This window comes from Macaca mulatta, chromosome 14 (genome assembly GCF_049350105.2).
Source record: "Macaca mulatta isolate MMU2019108-1 chromosome 14, T2T-MMU8v2.0, whole genome shotgun sequence".
Classification (NCBI taxonomy): domain Eukaryota; kingdom Metazoa; phylum Chordata; class Mammalia; order Primates; family Cercopithecidae; genus Macaca; species Macaca mulatta.
The window spans coordinates 78,698,338-78,711,171 of NC_133419.1; the positions used below are offsets into that span (position 1 = coordinate 78,698,338).

At 44.3% G+C, this 12,834-nt stretch overlaps 1 protein-coding gene and 1 long non-coding RNA gene across 4 annotated transcripts in view; both read right to left on the reverse strand.

Moving 5' to 3' along the window:
- The window catches only part of GAB2 (GRB2 associated binding protein 2), a 202,209-nt gene that overhangs the window by 54,288 nt on the left and 135,087 nt on the right, over positions 1-12,834 (reverse strand). For all 3 annotated transcript variants that reach the window (XR_013404218.1, XM_015115335.3, XM_077964016.1), the window contains exon 2: positions 10,601-10,901. Coding sequence is in view for 2 of the 3 variants with exons in the window: in XM_015115335.3 (XP_014970821.1) it covers positions 10,601-10,901 (301 nt within the window). In the remaining variant the exon portion in view is untranslated. The remainder of the gene's footprint in view (positions 1-10,600; positions 10,902-12,834) is intronic.
- Positions 4,514-8,148, reverse strand: LOC144334421 (uncharacterized). Its single transcript, XR_013404224.1, has 2 exons — positions 8,054-8,148; positions 4,514-5,952 (listed from the first exon to the last, which is right to left on the reverse strand). It is a non-coding gene; the product is annotated as an uncharacterized LOC144334421 (long non-coding RNA).

The window sequence follows — 12,834 nt, forward strand, 5'->3', positions numbered from 1 at the left end:
GATACAGTGGAGGCTCTGGCCTTATTTCAAAATCTCCAAGAGTTACAAAATGGGGCTCTAGTGAGCTAAACTGCATGAGCTGTAACTCACAATAGTTTGTAGGTTCCTCTAAGAAGGATCATGTTATCTTGCTAGTTTAGCTATCGGAGGTTAATATCAATGTACAGACAGCACTGAGCACTTTGGGAGGCCTAGGCGGGTGGATCACAAGGTCAGGAGATCAATATCATCCTGGCCAACATGGTGAAACCCTGTCTCTACTAAAAATACAAAAATTAGCCAGGCACAGCACCGTGTGCCTGTAATCCCAGCTACTTGGGAGGCTGAGGCAGGAGAATCACTTGAACGTGGGAGGTGGAGGTTGCAGTGAGCTGAGATCACCCCACTGCATTCCAGTCTGGGCAACAGAGCAAGACTCCGTCTCAAAAAAAAAAAAAAAAGAATAGTCAGTTCTCACTGATTTATAAACCTCTTGCTCCTCTTCCTTCTTGCTGGCCGTTTTGTGACTTAGAAGCAGCCATGGTAAACAGCTCTGTGACAATGGGTTGGTAAAAGTGAGGAGTCAGAGGACACAGCCATAGACGGGAGTCAAAAGCCTTGGATTCGGGGCCCTGCCACTCTGCTTTCTGGCATCATCACTTAGTGTCTTTAAGTCTTAGTTTCCTTGCTCGTGCGATAGGAATGATATTATCAGCCCCTACCTATCTCACTTTGTTTCCTCATGCTTAAATGAGACTGCATAAGTGTTGTGTAACTATAAAGTTCTGTAAAAACACCGAATATTTAAATTATATTCTGTTCATCTTGTCCTACAGACACAAAAATCATCACTACTACTGCTACGACTACTACAAGCAAAAAATGAAGTGAGCAGCTGCTGTTCACAATGTGTACCTGTACGTTCTCCAAGCTTTACCTATGCAACTTCCCAACAACGCTGTGAGGAGCATCATCTCCAATTTACAGATGATAAAACCTCCAAGAGGGAAAGTTATTTATTCAACATCAATAAGGTAAATAAGTAGCAAGGTTGAGACTCAAGTGCAACTAGCTGTCTTTTGGCATCCCTGTGATAGTGGCTGTGCAGGCCCTAGAATAGCTACTGAATACATGGAGGAGGGAGGGGATAAAAGGAAAACAGAAGTCCTCAGCTTTGAGGATTCAAAAGGGGTGATGGCTTTCCTAACAGGGAATGACTCCTGAGCACATGAATAATTCATCGAAGCTCTCTACTGAGAGACGGCTTTTTGTGTGTGGTACATCTGGTCAGGGATAGCTGCCCACGACTGAGCCACAAATGTGAGGACTTGGATCTGCTTGCTTGTAAACACAGCTCAGAGCAGCTCTCTGCTTCCTTACTCTGAGGACTGACAGCTATTTTGATTCCAAAAGGCAGGTGAGGTTTTTTCGTTGGTGCACACACACACACAAAATAAGCAAAAATAAATCCCACATATATGATACAGAATCTTGATACGTGTTCCTGCAACTGCTTTTCCTTCTAGCACATCATTCCTGGTTTCCTTTTGAAACGAGTTCTCTATCAAGAGAGTGTTTCCTCCAACCTTATGTCGTTTTTAAACTCACTTTCACTCCTGGTCTGGTCTTGAGCCTGCAGGTTTTATCCTAGACATTTTTGGTTGGAATATGTGAAGACTGGAAGGTGGCAGTAGAAATAAGAATCTGGAGGTGGCAAGAAGGATGAAAAAACAGTCTCCATCTGCCACAAACCTCTTCTAGCTGAAAGTAAACACATTAAGTTTTTATATGAGTCCTATCACAACTCTTTAAAAAAAAAAAAGTAGTTGGGCACAGTGGTTCATACTTGTAATCCCAGCACTTTGGGAGGCCAAGGCAGGTGGATCACTTGAGCCCAGGAGTTCAAGACAAGCCTGGGTGATATGGTTTGGCTGTGTCCCCACCCAAATCTCATCTTGAATTCCCATGTGTTGTGGGAAGGATCCAGTGGGAGGTAATTGAATCATGGAGGCAGGTCTTTCCTGTGCTTTTCTCATGATAGTGAATAAGTCTCTTGATATCTGATGGTTTTAAAAAGAGGAGTTCCCCTGCACAAGCTCTCTCTCTTGGCCTGCTGCCATCCATGTAAGACATGATTTGCTCCTTCTTGCCTTCTGCCATCATTGTGAGGCCTCCCCAGCCACATGGAATTCTAAGTCCATTAAGTCTGTTTTTTTTTTTTTTTTTTTTTTTTTTTGGAAATTGCCCAGTCTTGGGTATAATCAGCAGTGTGAAAATGGACTATTACAGAAAATTGGTACCAGTACAGTGGGACGCTGCTGAAAAGGTACCCGAAAATATGGAAGTGACTGGAACTGGGTAATAGGTAGGGGTTGGAACAGATTGGGGGGCTCAGAAGAAGACACGAAAATGTGGGAAAGTTTGGAACTTCCTAGAGACTTGTGAATGGCTTTGACAAAAATGATCACTGCAACATAGACAATAAAGTCCAGGCTGAGGTGGTCTGAGATGGAGATGAGGAACTTGTTGGAAACTGGAGCAAAGGTGACTCTTGTTATATTTTAGCAAAGAGGCTGACAGCATTTTGCCCCTGCCCTAGAGATTTGTGGAACTCTGAACCTGAGAGAGATGATTCAGGGTATCTGGTGGAAGAAATTTCTAAGCAGCAAAGCATTTAAGAGGTGACTTGTGTGCTGTTAAAGGCATTCATTTTTATAAGGGAAGCAGAACATAAAAGTTTGGAAAATCTGCAGTCTGACAATGTAATAGAAAAGAAAATCCCATTTTCTGAGGAGAAACTTAAGCTGGCTGCAGAAATTTGCATAAGTAAGGAGGAGATGAATGTTATTCCCCAAGACAATGGGGAAAACGTCTCCAGGCCATGTCAGAGGTCTTCACGGCAGCGCTTCCCATTACAGGCCCAGAGGCCTGGGAGGAAAAAACGGTTTTGTGGGCTGGGCCCAGGGTCCCTCTGCTGTGCACAGCCTAGGGACTTGGTGCCCTGTGTCCCAGCTGCTCTAGCCATGACTAAAAGGGGCCAAGGTACAGCTTGGGCTGTTGCTTCAGAGGGTGGAAGCCCCAAGCCTTGGCAGCTTCCACACGATGTTGAGCCTGCAGGTGCACAGAAGTCAGCAATTGAGGTTTAGGAAACTCTGCCTAGATTTCAGAGGATGTATGGAAGTCTGGATGCCCAGGCAGAAGTTTGTTGCAGGCATGGTGTCCTCATGGAAAACCTCTGCTAGGGCAGTGCAGAAGGGAAATGTGGGGTTGGAGCCCCCACACAGAGTCCCTTCTGGGGCACCATCTAGTGGAGCTGTGAGAGAAGGGCCACCATCCTCCAGACCCCAGAACGGTAGATCCACTGACAGCTTACACTGTGTGCCTGGAAAAGCTGCAGACATTCAATGCTAGCCCATGATATCAGCCCAAAGGGAGGCTATACCCTGCAAAGCTATAGGGGTGGAGCTGCCCAAGGCCGTGGGAGCCCACCTCTTGCATCAGTGTGACCTGAATGTGAAACAGGGATTCAAAGGAGATCATTTTGGAGCTTTAAGATTTGACTGCCCCACTGGATTTTGGACTTGCATGGGGCCTGTAGCCCCTTTGTTTTGGCCAATTTCTCCCATTTAGAACGGCTGTATTTACCCAATGCTTGTATCCCCATTGTACCTAGGAAATAACTAACTTGCTTTTGATTTTACAGGCTCATAAGTGGAAGGCCTTGTCTTGGATGAGTGAAGACTTTGGGGGACTGTTTGGAAGGCATGATTGGTTTTAAAATGTGAGGACATGAGATTTGAGAGGGGGCAGGGGCGGAATGACATGGTTTGGCTGTGTCCCCACCCAAATCTCATCTTGAATTCTCACATGTTGTTGGAAGGACCTGGTGGGAGGTAACTGAATCATGGGGCAGGTCTTTCCCAGGTTGTTCTCATGATATCTGATGGTTTTAAAAAGAGGAGTTCCCCTGCATGAGCTCTCTCTTGACCTGCTGTCATCCATGTAAGACATAGCTTGCTCCTCCTTACCTTCTGCCATGATTGTGAGGCCTCCCCAGCCATGTGGAACTGTAGGTCCATTAAACTTCTTTTTTTTTTTTCTTTTGTAAATTGCCCAGTTTCAGGTATGTCTTTATCAGCAGTATGAAAATGGACTAATACACTGGGCAATATAGTGAGACCCTGTCTCTACAAAAATTAAGAAATTTAGCTGGGTGTGATGGTGCACAACTGTAGTCCCAGTTACTCGGAGGCTGAGGAAGGAGGATCACTTGAGCCTGGGAGGTCATGATTGTGCCACTGCACTCCAGCCTGGGCACAAACAGACAGACAAATGAGAGAGACAGACAGACAGACAGACAGACGAAGGGACAGATGAACAGATGGAAGGAAGGAAAGAAAGGAAAAGAGGGAGTATCTGCTTGAAAGAGGCTCCGCATATGATGAAGCCCCTACAGGAGCAAACCAGGGGCAGGAACACTGGCTTGAACAACTCCAGGGGATACCCCTACACAGAAAACAATGTGAACAGTCCTTTGGGAAATGTGCAACTTGAGGTTCTGCCAGTGGGTTCTCGGTCTGTCTGGATGCATCCATGGAGAAGCAGAAGCATGGGGTGAGAACAGAAAGTATGTTATCCCTATTTTACAAAAGGAAGCTGAGACTTTATTGAGTGACCTGCTCATGTAATCACAGAGTAGTGATTTGAACTCAGACACCCTTGTCCCCAGCATACAGACTAACCAATAGAGCCTGATGACTAGATTAAAGCTCTTGAAATTACTAAATTAGGAATATTCCAGACCAAGGACTTTGGCAATATGGGTTAGTAAGGAGGGAGAACCTCAGCCTACCATAGGGACCCCTGGTGGGTGCTTCCAGTACAATGCATAGTGTCCAAAGGAGCAAAAATATCCAGGCCTGTTTCTGGCAGATGCTTATATTCCAGAAGAACAGGGACAAAAAGACAGCATATTATAATGCAACGTCAGGTCTGGGTTAGACTAGAATCCCAACTTTCCCATCTTCTAGCTGTGTGACCTTGGGTCAAATCGTTGCTGTTTGAAAGGCTTACTGTGACTTTTTAGTGGGAATTTATGTAAAGTCTCAATTTTCACAGAATAGATGGTCAATACACAGCTGCGATAATTTCTTTTTGTGATCACCAAGGGTCAGGTGCTTTTCACCTAAGGCAGGTACTGACATGAAGACTCAGGTGACTGGATTGTTCTCAACAGGCCCCAGTAAAAGGAAAGCAGTGTTGCATTAAGGAAGAGTTTCTGGGGCTGATAAGAGTTGGGTAGCCCTTCTGAACCCAGCCAAGGATGCGGGGTGGGTAGAAGAAGAAGATCTTTAGCCCTGGGGAGTTATAAAAGTGCTGGGCAGGGAAGAAAAAGTACTCAATTTCATCATTTGAAAAACTGAAATAAAGGTGATAAAGTGATTAAATGAAATAGGCTACTACGCAAAAGAAAGTAGTCAAATGTTAACTTTCTGTTTCTCCTCAGATCCCAACTCTCAGTCAAAAAAAAAAGCAAAAAAAAAACCAAAAAAAACCTGAATGAATAATTAAGTTTTAATTTTTTACCTGAAGGTTTTACAGATATAATCCAGTTTAAGAGAGCCACAAAATTAAAACATAACCAGATTCTCCTCTGAGACAGAAGAAAAGCCAATTGTTTTCAACAGAAGGATCTCACAAATAACCTCTATCACAGACGATATTCTTGCTCTGATAAATTAAAACACGAGACATTTAATAATTCCTTAAAAAAGGCTTAAGAAAATATATACATGCGTATGTGTATATACATATTTGTGTGTGTGTGTATATATATATATAAAAATACACACACACAGATATCTATCTATCTGAATATATTTCTGGCCGGGCGTGATGGCTCACACCTGTAATCCCAGCACTTTGGGAGGCCGAGGTAGGTGGATCACTTGAGGTCAGGAGCTTGAGACCAGCCTGGACAACAGGGTGAAACGCTGTCTCTATTAAAAATACAAAAATTAGCCAGGTGTAGTGGTGCATGCCTGTAATCCCAGCTACTGGGGAGGCTGAGGCAGGAGAATTGCTTGAACCTGGGAGGTGCAGGTTGCAGTAAGCCGAGATCGTGCCACTGCACCCCAGCCTGGGCGACAGAGCAAGATTCCATCTCCAAAAATCAAAAGAAGAAAATAATATATTTCCTAGCCACGTGCAGTAGTGCATGCCTATAGTCCCAGCTACTTGGGAGGCTGATGTGGGAACATTGCTTGAGCCCAGGAGTTTGAGGCTGCAGTGAGCTGTGATTATGCCACTGTACCCCAGCCTGGGTGACAGGGCTCACAAGACCCTGCCTCTTAAAAAAATATAGCTCAGTGCAGTCTTGAACTCCTGGACTCAAGTAATCTTCTCCTCTTAGCCTCCAAAGTAGCTGGGATTACAGGCTAGGAAACATATACATATATTTTTTTTTTTTTTGGAGATGGAGTCTCGCTCTGTCGCCCAGGCTAGAGTGCAGTAGCACTATCTTGACTCACTGCAAGCTCTGCCTTCTGGGTTCATGCCATTCTCCTCTCTCAGCCTCCCAAGTAGCTGGGACTGCAGGTGCCCACCACCACGCCTGGCTAATTTTTTGTATTTTTAGTAGAGACGGGTTTCACCGTGTTAGCCAGGATGGTCTCAATCTCCTGACCTCGTGATCTGCCCGCCTCGGCCTCCCAAAGTACTGTGATTATAGAAGTGAGTCACTGCACCCGGCCAGGAAATACATTATTTAATAAGGCTATTGACAAAATACTCAATTATTTGTCACCCTCTAATACTCTTCTCCTTAGGGAGGCCTAAGCTGGTTGTATATGTGTCACTAATCTTGGTGATTCCTGTTACAGCATGACTCTGTGACTATCTGGTTGCATGCCTGTCCCCTCCTCTAGGCTATGATGTCTGAGCACTGAGACTCTACTGTTCATCTTTGTAGCCTCATTGGTTATGACAGGAACTTGCATAAAATAAATGCCCCATAAGGTTTGCTGAATGAATAATGTGTGAATGAACAAATGAACCTTGCTACCAAAGAAAGCAAGCCCAGATAATATAGTTCCCACATTTTCATTGTACTGAAGTCCTATGCAGTAAAAGGATTCAGACAATATCTTTTAAATATGTGATTTTTAAGAAAGATATCTGCACCGAGTAATTTTTGCCACATCTCAAGAATATTATTTTCTTGATGAGAACACCTCTAATCCCACAAGAAAATAATTCAATTAAAAGCCATTTGCTTTTTGGTTATTATTTTCCCCTCATCATACCTATTTCTTAAAAAGCTGAGGTACTTCTTGGACTCATTTCTCACATGGTTAGAGTAGGCAGCTAGGCAGACACGGGCAGGGCAAGAGAGGCTCCCACCCACTTCCCATCAGGAATGTCAGACAACCAGCAGGTGAGAGTCAGGCGGTTAAACTCTCTAAAATAACAACTGGTTGCAGCTGATGCTGGGGAAAGAGGGGTCTCCCAATAGATAGAAAGCACCTGAAACTGGTGATCAGCAGCTTTCTGATAAGATCTAGGAGATAGGCAAGTGGGCTCAAGCACGCACACTATAAGGCAAAATGGTAGAGTTTAACTGGTATTTGGACTTCCTCTAGGAACACTTGACTGGTAAAAGAACACCTCAAGTGGGCACGTGTACAGCTTTAGTAAAGACACTGTGCATGCAGCTCCTCCAAAGTGTGGCAGGCCACTGCACATGCAAATAGCCCTCTCCAAGGGAAGAATCAGGGGAGAAGAGACACAACCCCCCGGAAGCATGCCAATGTCTAAAACTCCAGATCAAAGGTCAAACAGAGCACTGAAGTCTCTCAAGTTGCCCGCTTGGCCCTCTTCCAAGTGTTATTTACTTCCTTTTGTTCCCGCTCTAACACTTTTTAATAAACTTTCACCCCTCTTCTAAAACATGCCTCAGTCTCTCACTCTGCCTTATGCCCTTTGGCTGAATTCTTTCCTCTGAGGAGGCAAGAACTGAGGTTGCTGCAGACCCAGATAGATTTGCCACTGCTAACATTTATGAAAGCTTTGAGACTGGTGGTTTTGTGGAGTTTTTTTCCCCTGCCCTTTTTTTTTTTTTTTTTGAGATGGAGTTTCGCTCATGTTGCCCAGACTGGAGTGCAATGGCATGGTCTCAGTTCACTGCAACCTCCACCTCCCGGGTTTAAGCGATTCTCCTGCCTCAGCTTCCCTAGTAGCTGGGATTACAGGCACTCACTACCACGCCTGGTTAATTTTTCTATTTTTAGTAGAGATGGGGTTTCACCATGTTGGCCAGGCTGGTCTTGAACTCCTGATCTTAAGTGATCCACCCACCTTGGCCTCCCAAACTGTTGGGATTACAGGCCTGAGCAACTGTGCCCAGCCTCATTTTTTTTTTTTTTTTTTTTTTTTCTTGAGACAGGGTTTCCCTCTGTTACCCAGGCTGGAGTGCAGTGGCATGATCTCGGCTTTCTGCAACCTCTGCCTCCTGAGCTCAAGCAATTTTCTTGCTTCTGCCTCCTGAGTAGCTGGGAATACAGGCGCACACCATCACAGCCTAATTTTTGTATTTTTAGTAGAGACGGGGTTTCACCATATTGGTCAGGCTGGTCTTGAATTCCAGGCCTCGGGTGATCCGCCTGCCTCAGCCTCCCAAAGTGCTGGGATTACAGGCGGGAACCACCATGCCCAGCTCCCCGGCCTTTTAATTCATTTCTTATTCCTCACCCCCAACTTTTTTTGTTTTTTTTTTTGGACACAGGGTCTCGTACTGTCATCCAGGCTGGAGTGCAGTGGCGTGATCACAGCTCACTGCAACCTTGAATTCCTGGCATCAACCAATCCTCCCACCTCAGCTTCCCTAGTAGCTGGGATTACAGGCATGCTACCGCGCCCAGGTAATTTTTATTTTTTATCGAAATAAAAATGTTACAGCGAACCATGATTGTGTCACAGAACTCTAGTCTCGCTATGTTGCCCCGGCTGTGGCCCCTTTCCCTCCCTGACTTTTTTTTCACTGAACATGCATTGCTCTTCATCAGGAATAAAATAAAGGGAAAAAAAATCTCCATGAAACCTATAAAATGACAAAGATTTGGGGAAAACAGGAAATTCCACTCAGGAAGCAAGAAGATTATACTAAAGAACTCAATAAATAGGGGCTGATTATCCTTCCCCAAGGAAGATAAAAATCACAGAATTCCTAGGTTAGGACATCTCGTTCAGGAACGTCTGGCTACATAATTTGCAGAGCCCAGTGTAAAATGAAAACGCAGAACTTCCTGTTAAAAAAACTATCAAGAACTTCAAGATAGTAATAGTGGAGTGTTAAACCAAGTGCAAGGCCTTCTAAGGATGGGGCTCTTTGTGACGCTACAGTTCATATCTCCACGAAGCTGGTCCTATGTCTAGGGGCTCCCTAACCTGGCTGGTCCTCAGAATCACCTGAGGAACTTTTTTTAAAGAATGAGACATAATTTACATGCCATAAATTTCAGCATTTTAAAGTGTAAAATACAGTGGTTTTTAGTATACTCATGAAAGTGTACAACTATCACTATCTAATTCCAGAACATTTTTACCACTCCAAAAAGAAACCCCATACTCATGAGCAGTTGCTTCTCATACCGTCACTCTCTGTCACCACCAATGTATTTTCTGTCTCTGTGGATTTGCCTACTCTGAACCTTCATATAAATGGAATAAAAAAAAGATGGTTTGCTCTGTCTTCTTTCACTTAACATGTTTTCAGTACTTCATACCATTTTGTGGCTTAGTTATATGTATATACCATATTTGATTTATTGATGGATATTTGGGTTGTTTTCACTTTTTGGCTATTATGAGTAATACTGCTGTGAACATTCTTGTGCACATTTTTGTGTGAACATGTTTTGGCAATATGCCTAGGAGTAGAATTGCTGGGTCAATTCTACCACCCCAGAAAAAACTCTGCTCTTTAACCATCCCACAGAGTTTGAGATGAGCCTAAACAAATGTTAAGGAGCATTTCTACAATTTAACACTAATTTCAAAAAGGTGAGCTACTCTTTTGTGAAGATTATCAAAACCCAAACATAAATGACTGTTTCCTCCTTTTATCTGTCCCTCCCAAGTGAAAATAAATGAACACTGGATCATCAATAATCATCACAAAGAACCCACACAAACAAGGGTCAAGTGTGACTGTGCAGGATGGCCTGAAATGGGCTAGGACAGACAGAGGTGAAGCAGAGGAGGGACCAAGCTGAGACCTTCCCTATGGGATGGGTGACAGGTAATGGGACACAGAGTGCTGGACAGCACAGGGAAGAGAGAAAGCGGGAGGGATGAGGAATGGCAGTGGTGTTGAGGCACCTGAGGAAACACCACAAATACCTTTAGCTTTATCACAACCCTAACACTTTTTTTTGCTTTCCTGTTAGAGCATAATTAGGGCCAGGTGTCCCTCTAATATTTGGCCAACCCCTTCACTCTTTACTCTTTATCTATGAACCCTCTTCCAACAGGAAACCTTAGCTAGAGCCTGCTGTCAATGCTCCAGGAATCCAAGGGACTCGCCTCAACTCCCTGTGAGAAAGATCTGTGTGTGTTCTCATACCTGTGCTCTCCTCAGCCTGATTGAAGCCACAGATCTGGCAGATGCTCTGGACCCACTTATTCATGTCCTCTTCTGTCTCAGCCACCAGGTAAAAGGTGCGCTCGCTGGTCTTGACGTCAAACACAAAACTATCCTGCAGCTCCTTCTTGTTAAAGGTCAGGCCTGCATCCACCTGCTCACAGAAGTTCAGGTTGATGATCCGCAGAGGCTTCTTGGAGTGATCGTTCTTGTAGTATTCCAGAACATCTGGGTCACCGCTCATCCGGCCACTCCGTAGGATAAACCAGCGTTTCTTCCAGGCCTAAATCAATTCAGGAAGGAGTAAGAAGAGGGGAAAGAAGTCATTAGTTATTTCAAAGCTTTTTTCTTTCAGAGACAGGTCTTGCCCTGTTGCCCAGGCTGGAGTGCAGTGGCACCATCAAAGCTCATTGTAATCTTGAACTCCTGGGCTCAAGCAATCCTCCCACCTCAGCTTCCCGGGTGGCTGGGACTACAAACGCACACCACCACGCCCAGCTAATTAAAAAATTTTTTTGTAGAGGCAAGGTCTTGCTCTGTTGCCTAGGCTGGTCTCAAATTCCTGGTCTCAAGAGATCCTCCCAACTCAGCCTCCTAAAGCGCTTGGATTATAAGTATGAACCACTGTGCCTGACCTTAAAGCATTTTTTTTTTTTTGAGACGGAGTTTCACTCTCGTTGCCCACGCTGGAGGGCAATGGCATGATCTTGGCTCACTGCAGCCTCCACCTCCAGTGTTCAAGCGATTCTCCTGCCTCAGCCTCCCGAGTAGCTAGGATTGCAGGTATGTGCAACCATGCCTGACTAATTTTGTGTTTTTAGTTGAGACAGGGTTTCTCCACATTCATCAGGCGGGTCTTCAACTCCTGACCTCAGGTGATCTGCCTGCCTCGGCCTCCCAAAAGTGCTGGGATTACAGACGTGAGCCACCGCACCTGGATGACCTTAAAGCTTTTAATAGGTTCTCAGATATCGTAGGTTAAAGATGGGGGCTGTGGGACCTGCAGGTGCCACGTGACCTGTCCCCTTTTCAGAATTCCCAGGTTTCAAAACTGGAGGATTATTTTGGAATGCATGTTTGTGCAGCATCTCACTATGTAAACAGGGTCTTATCACTATAAAGTAAGATGTGGCATTTCCACTGTTTAGATCAGGAAGTTAGATGATGACACTTCAGAGCAACTATTTCTTTAGGCTAGAATACAGATCCAAACTCATAGCATTTTTAGGTAAGGGAGAACTTGCAAAGCCATAATCAGGTTATCCATGGGAACCCCCACTAAGGCAGGGTGAGCTGAAGTAACAATGTTATACACAGTAAGTAGCAGAAAAACAAGTTGTCTAACTTTTTAGTACAACCTGCTTTTAACCAAAACATGATGCCTTAGAAGAATCACAGACAAACTGCTCTAAAACATGTAACCTCAGGACTTTTTTTTTCCTGTCTTGTTCACTGGTGTTTCCTTAGTCCTTATGATAATGACTTGTACCTACTAAGCTTTCAATATGTATTACTGAATGAGTAAACTCCTTATACCATTCCACACCATAGAACTGAACAGGTGATTACATATTCTCTCAAGTTGTCTTCTACATTCCATTTCTTCAGCAAGACTGAGTAATCTGTAAGCAGACATCACACAAAGACTACATATAACAGAGACCTGGGTTCGGTCTATGCTTTACCACTGACTTGCTGTGTGAATTTTTTTTTTTTTTTTTTTTGAGATGGAGTTTCACTCTGTCACCCAGGCTGGAGTGCAATGGCATGATCTTGGCTTACTGCAACCTCTGCCTCCCGGGTTCAAGCGATTCTCCTGCCTCAGTCTACCAAGTAGCTGAGATTACAGGTGCCCAACACCACACCTAGCTAATTTCTGTATTTTTAGTAGAGACAGGGCTTCACCATGTTGGCCAGGCTAGTCTCAAACTCCTGACCTCAGGTGATCCACCTGCCTCAGCCTCCCAAAGTGCTGGGATTACAGGTGTGAGACACTGTGCACGCTGGCACTGTGTGATTTTTGATTAAGTCATTTACCTCTTTGAATCCTGCCTCATCTATATAATGAAAATCACTATCACCACCACCACCACCTGCCCTACCTACCTCATAGGGTTATTATGCAAATGAGCCCAAAGCACTTTGTATACACCCTGAAGCACTACAAATGTCAAGAATTTGATTATCACAATTCTTTAGACCCCATGGGATCTACA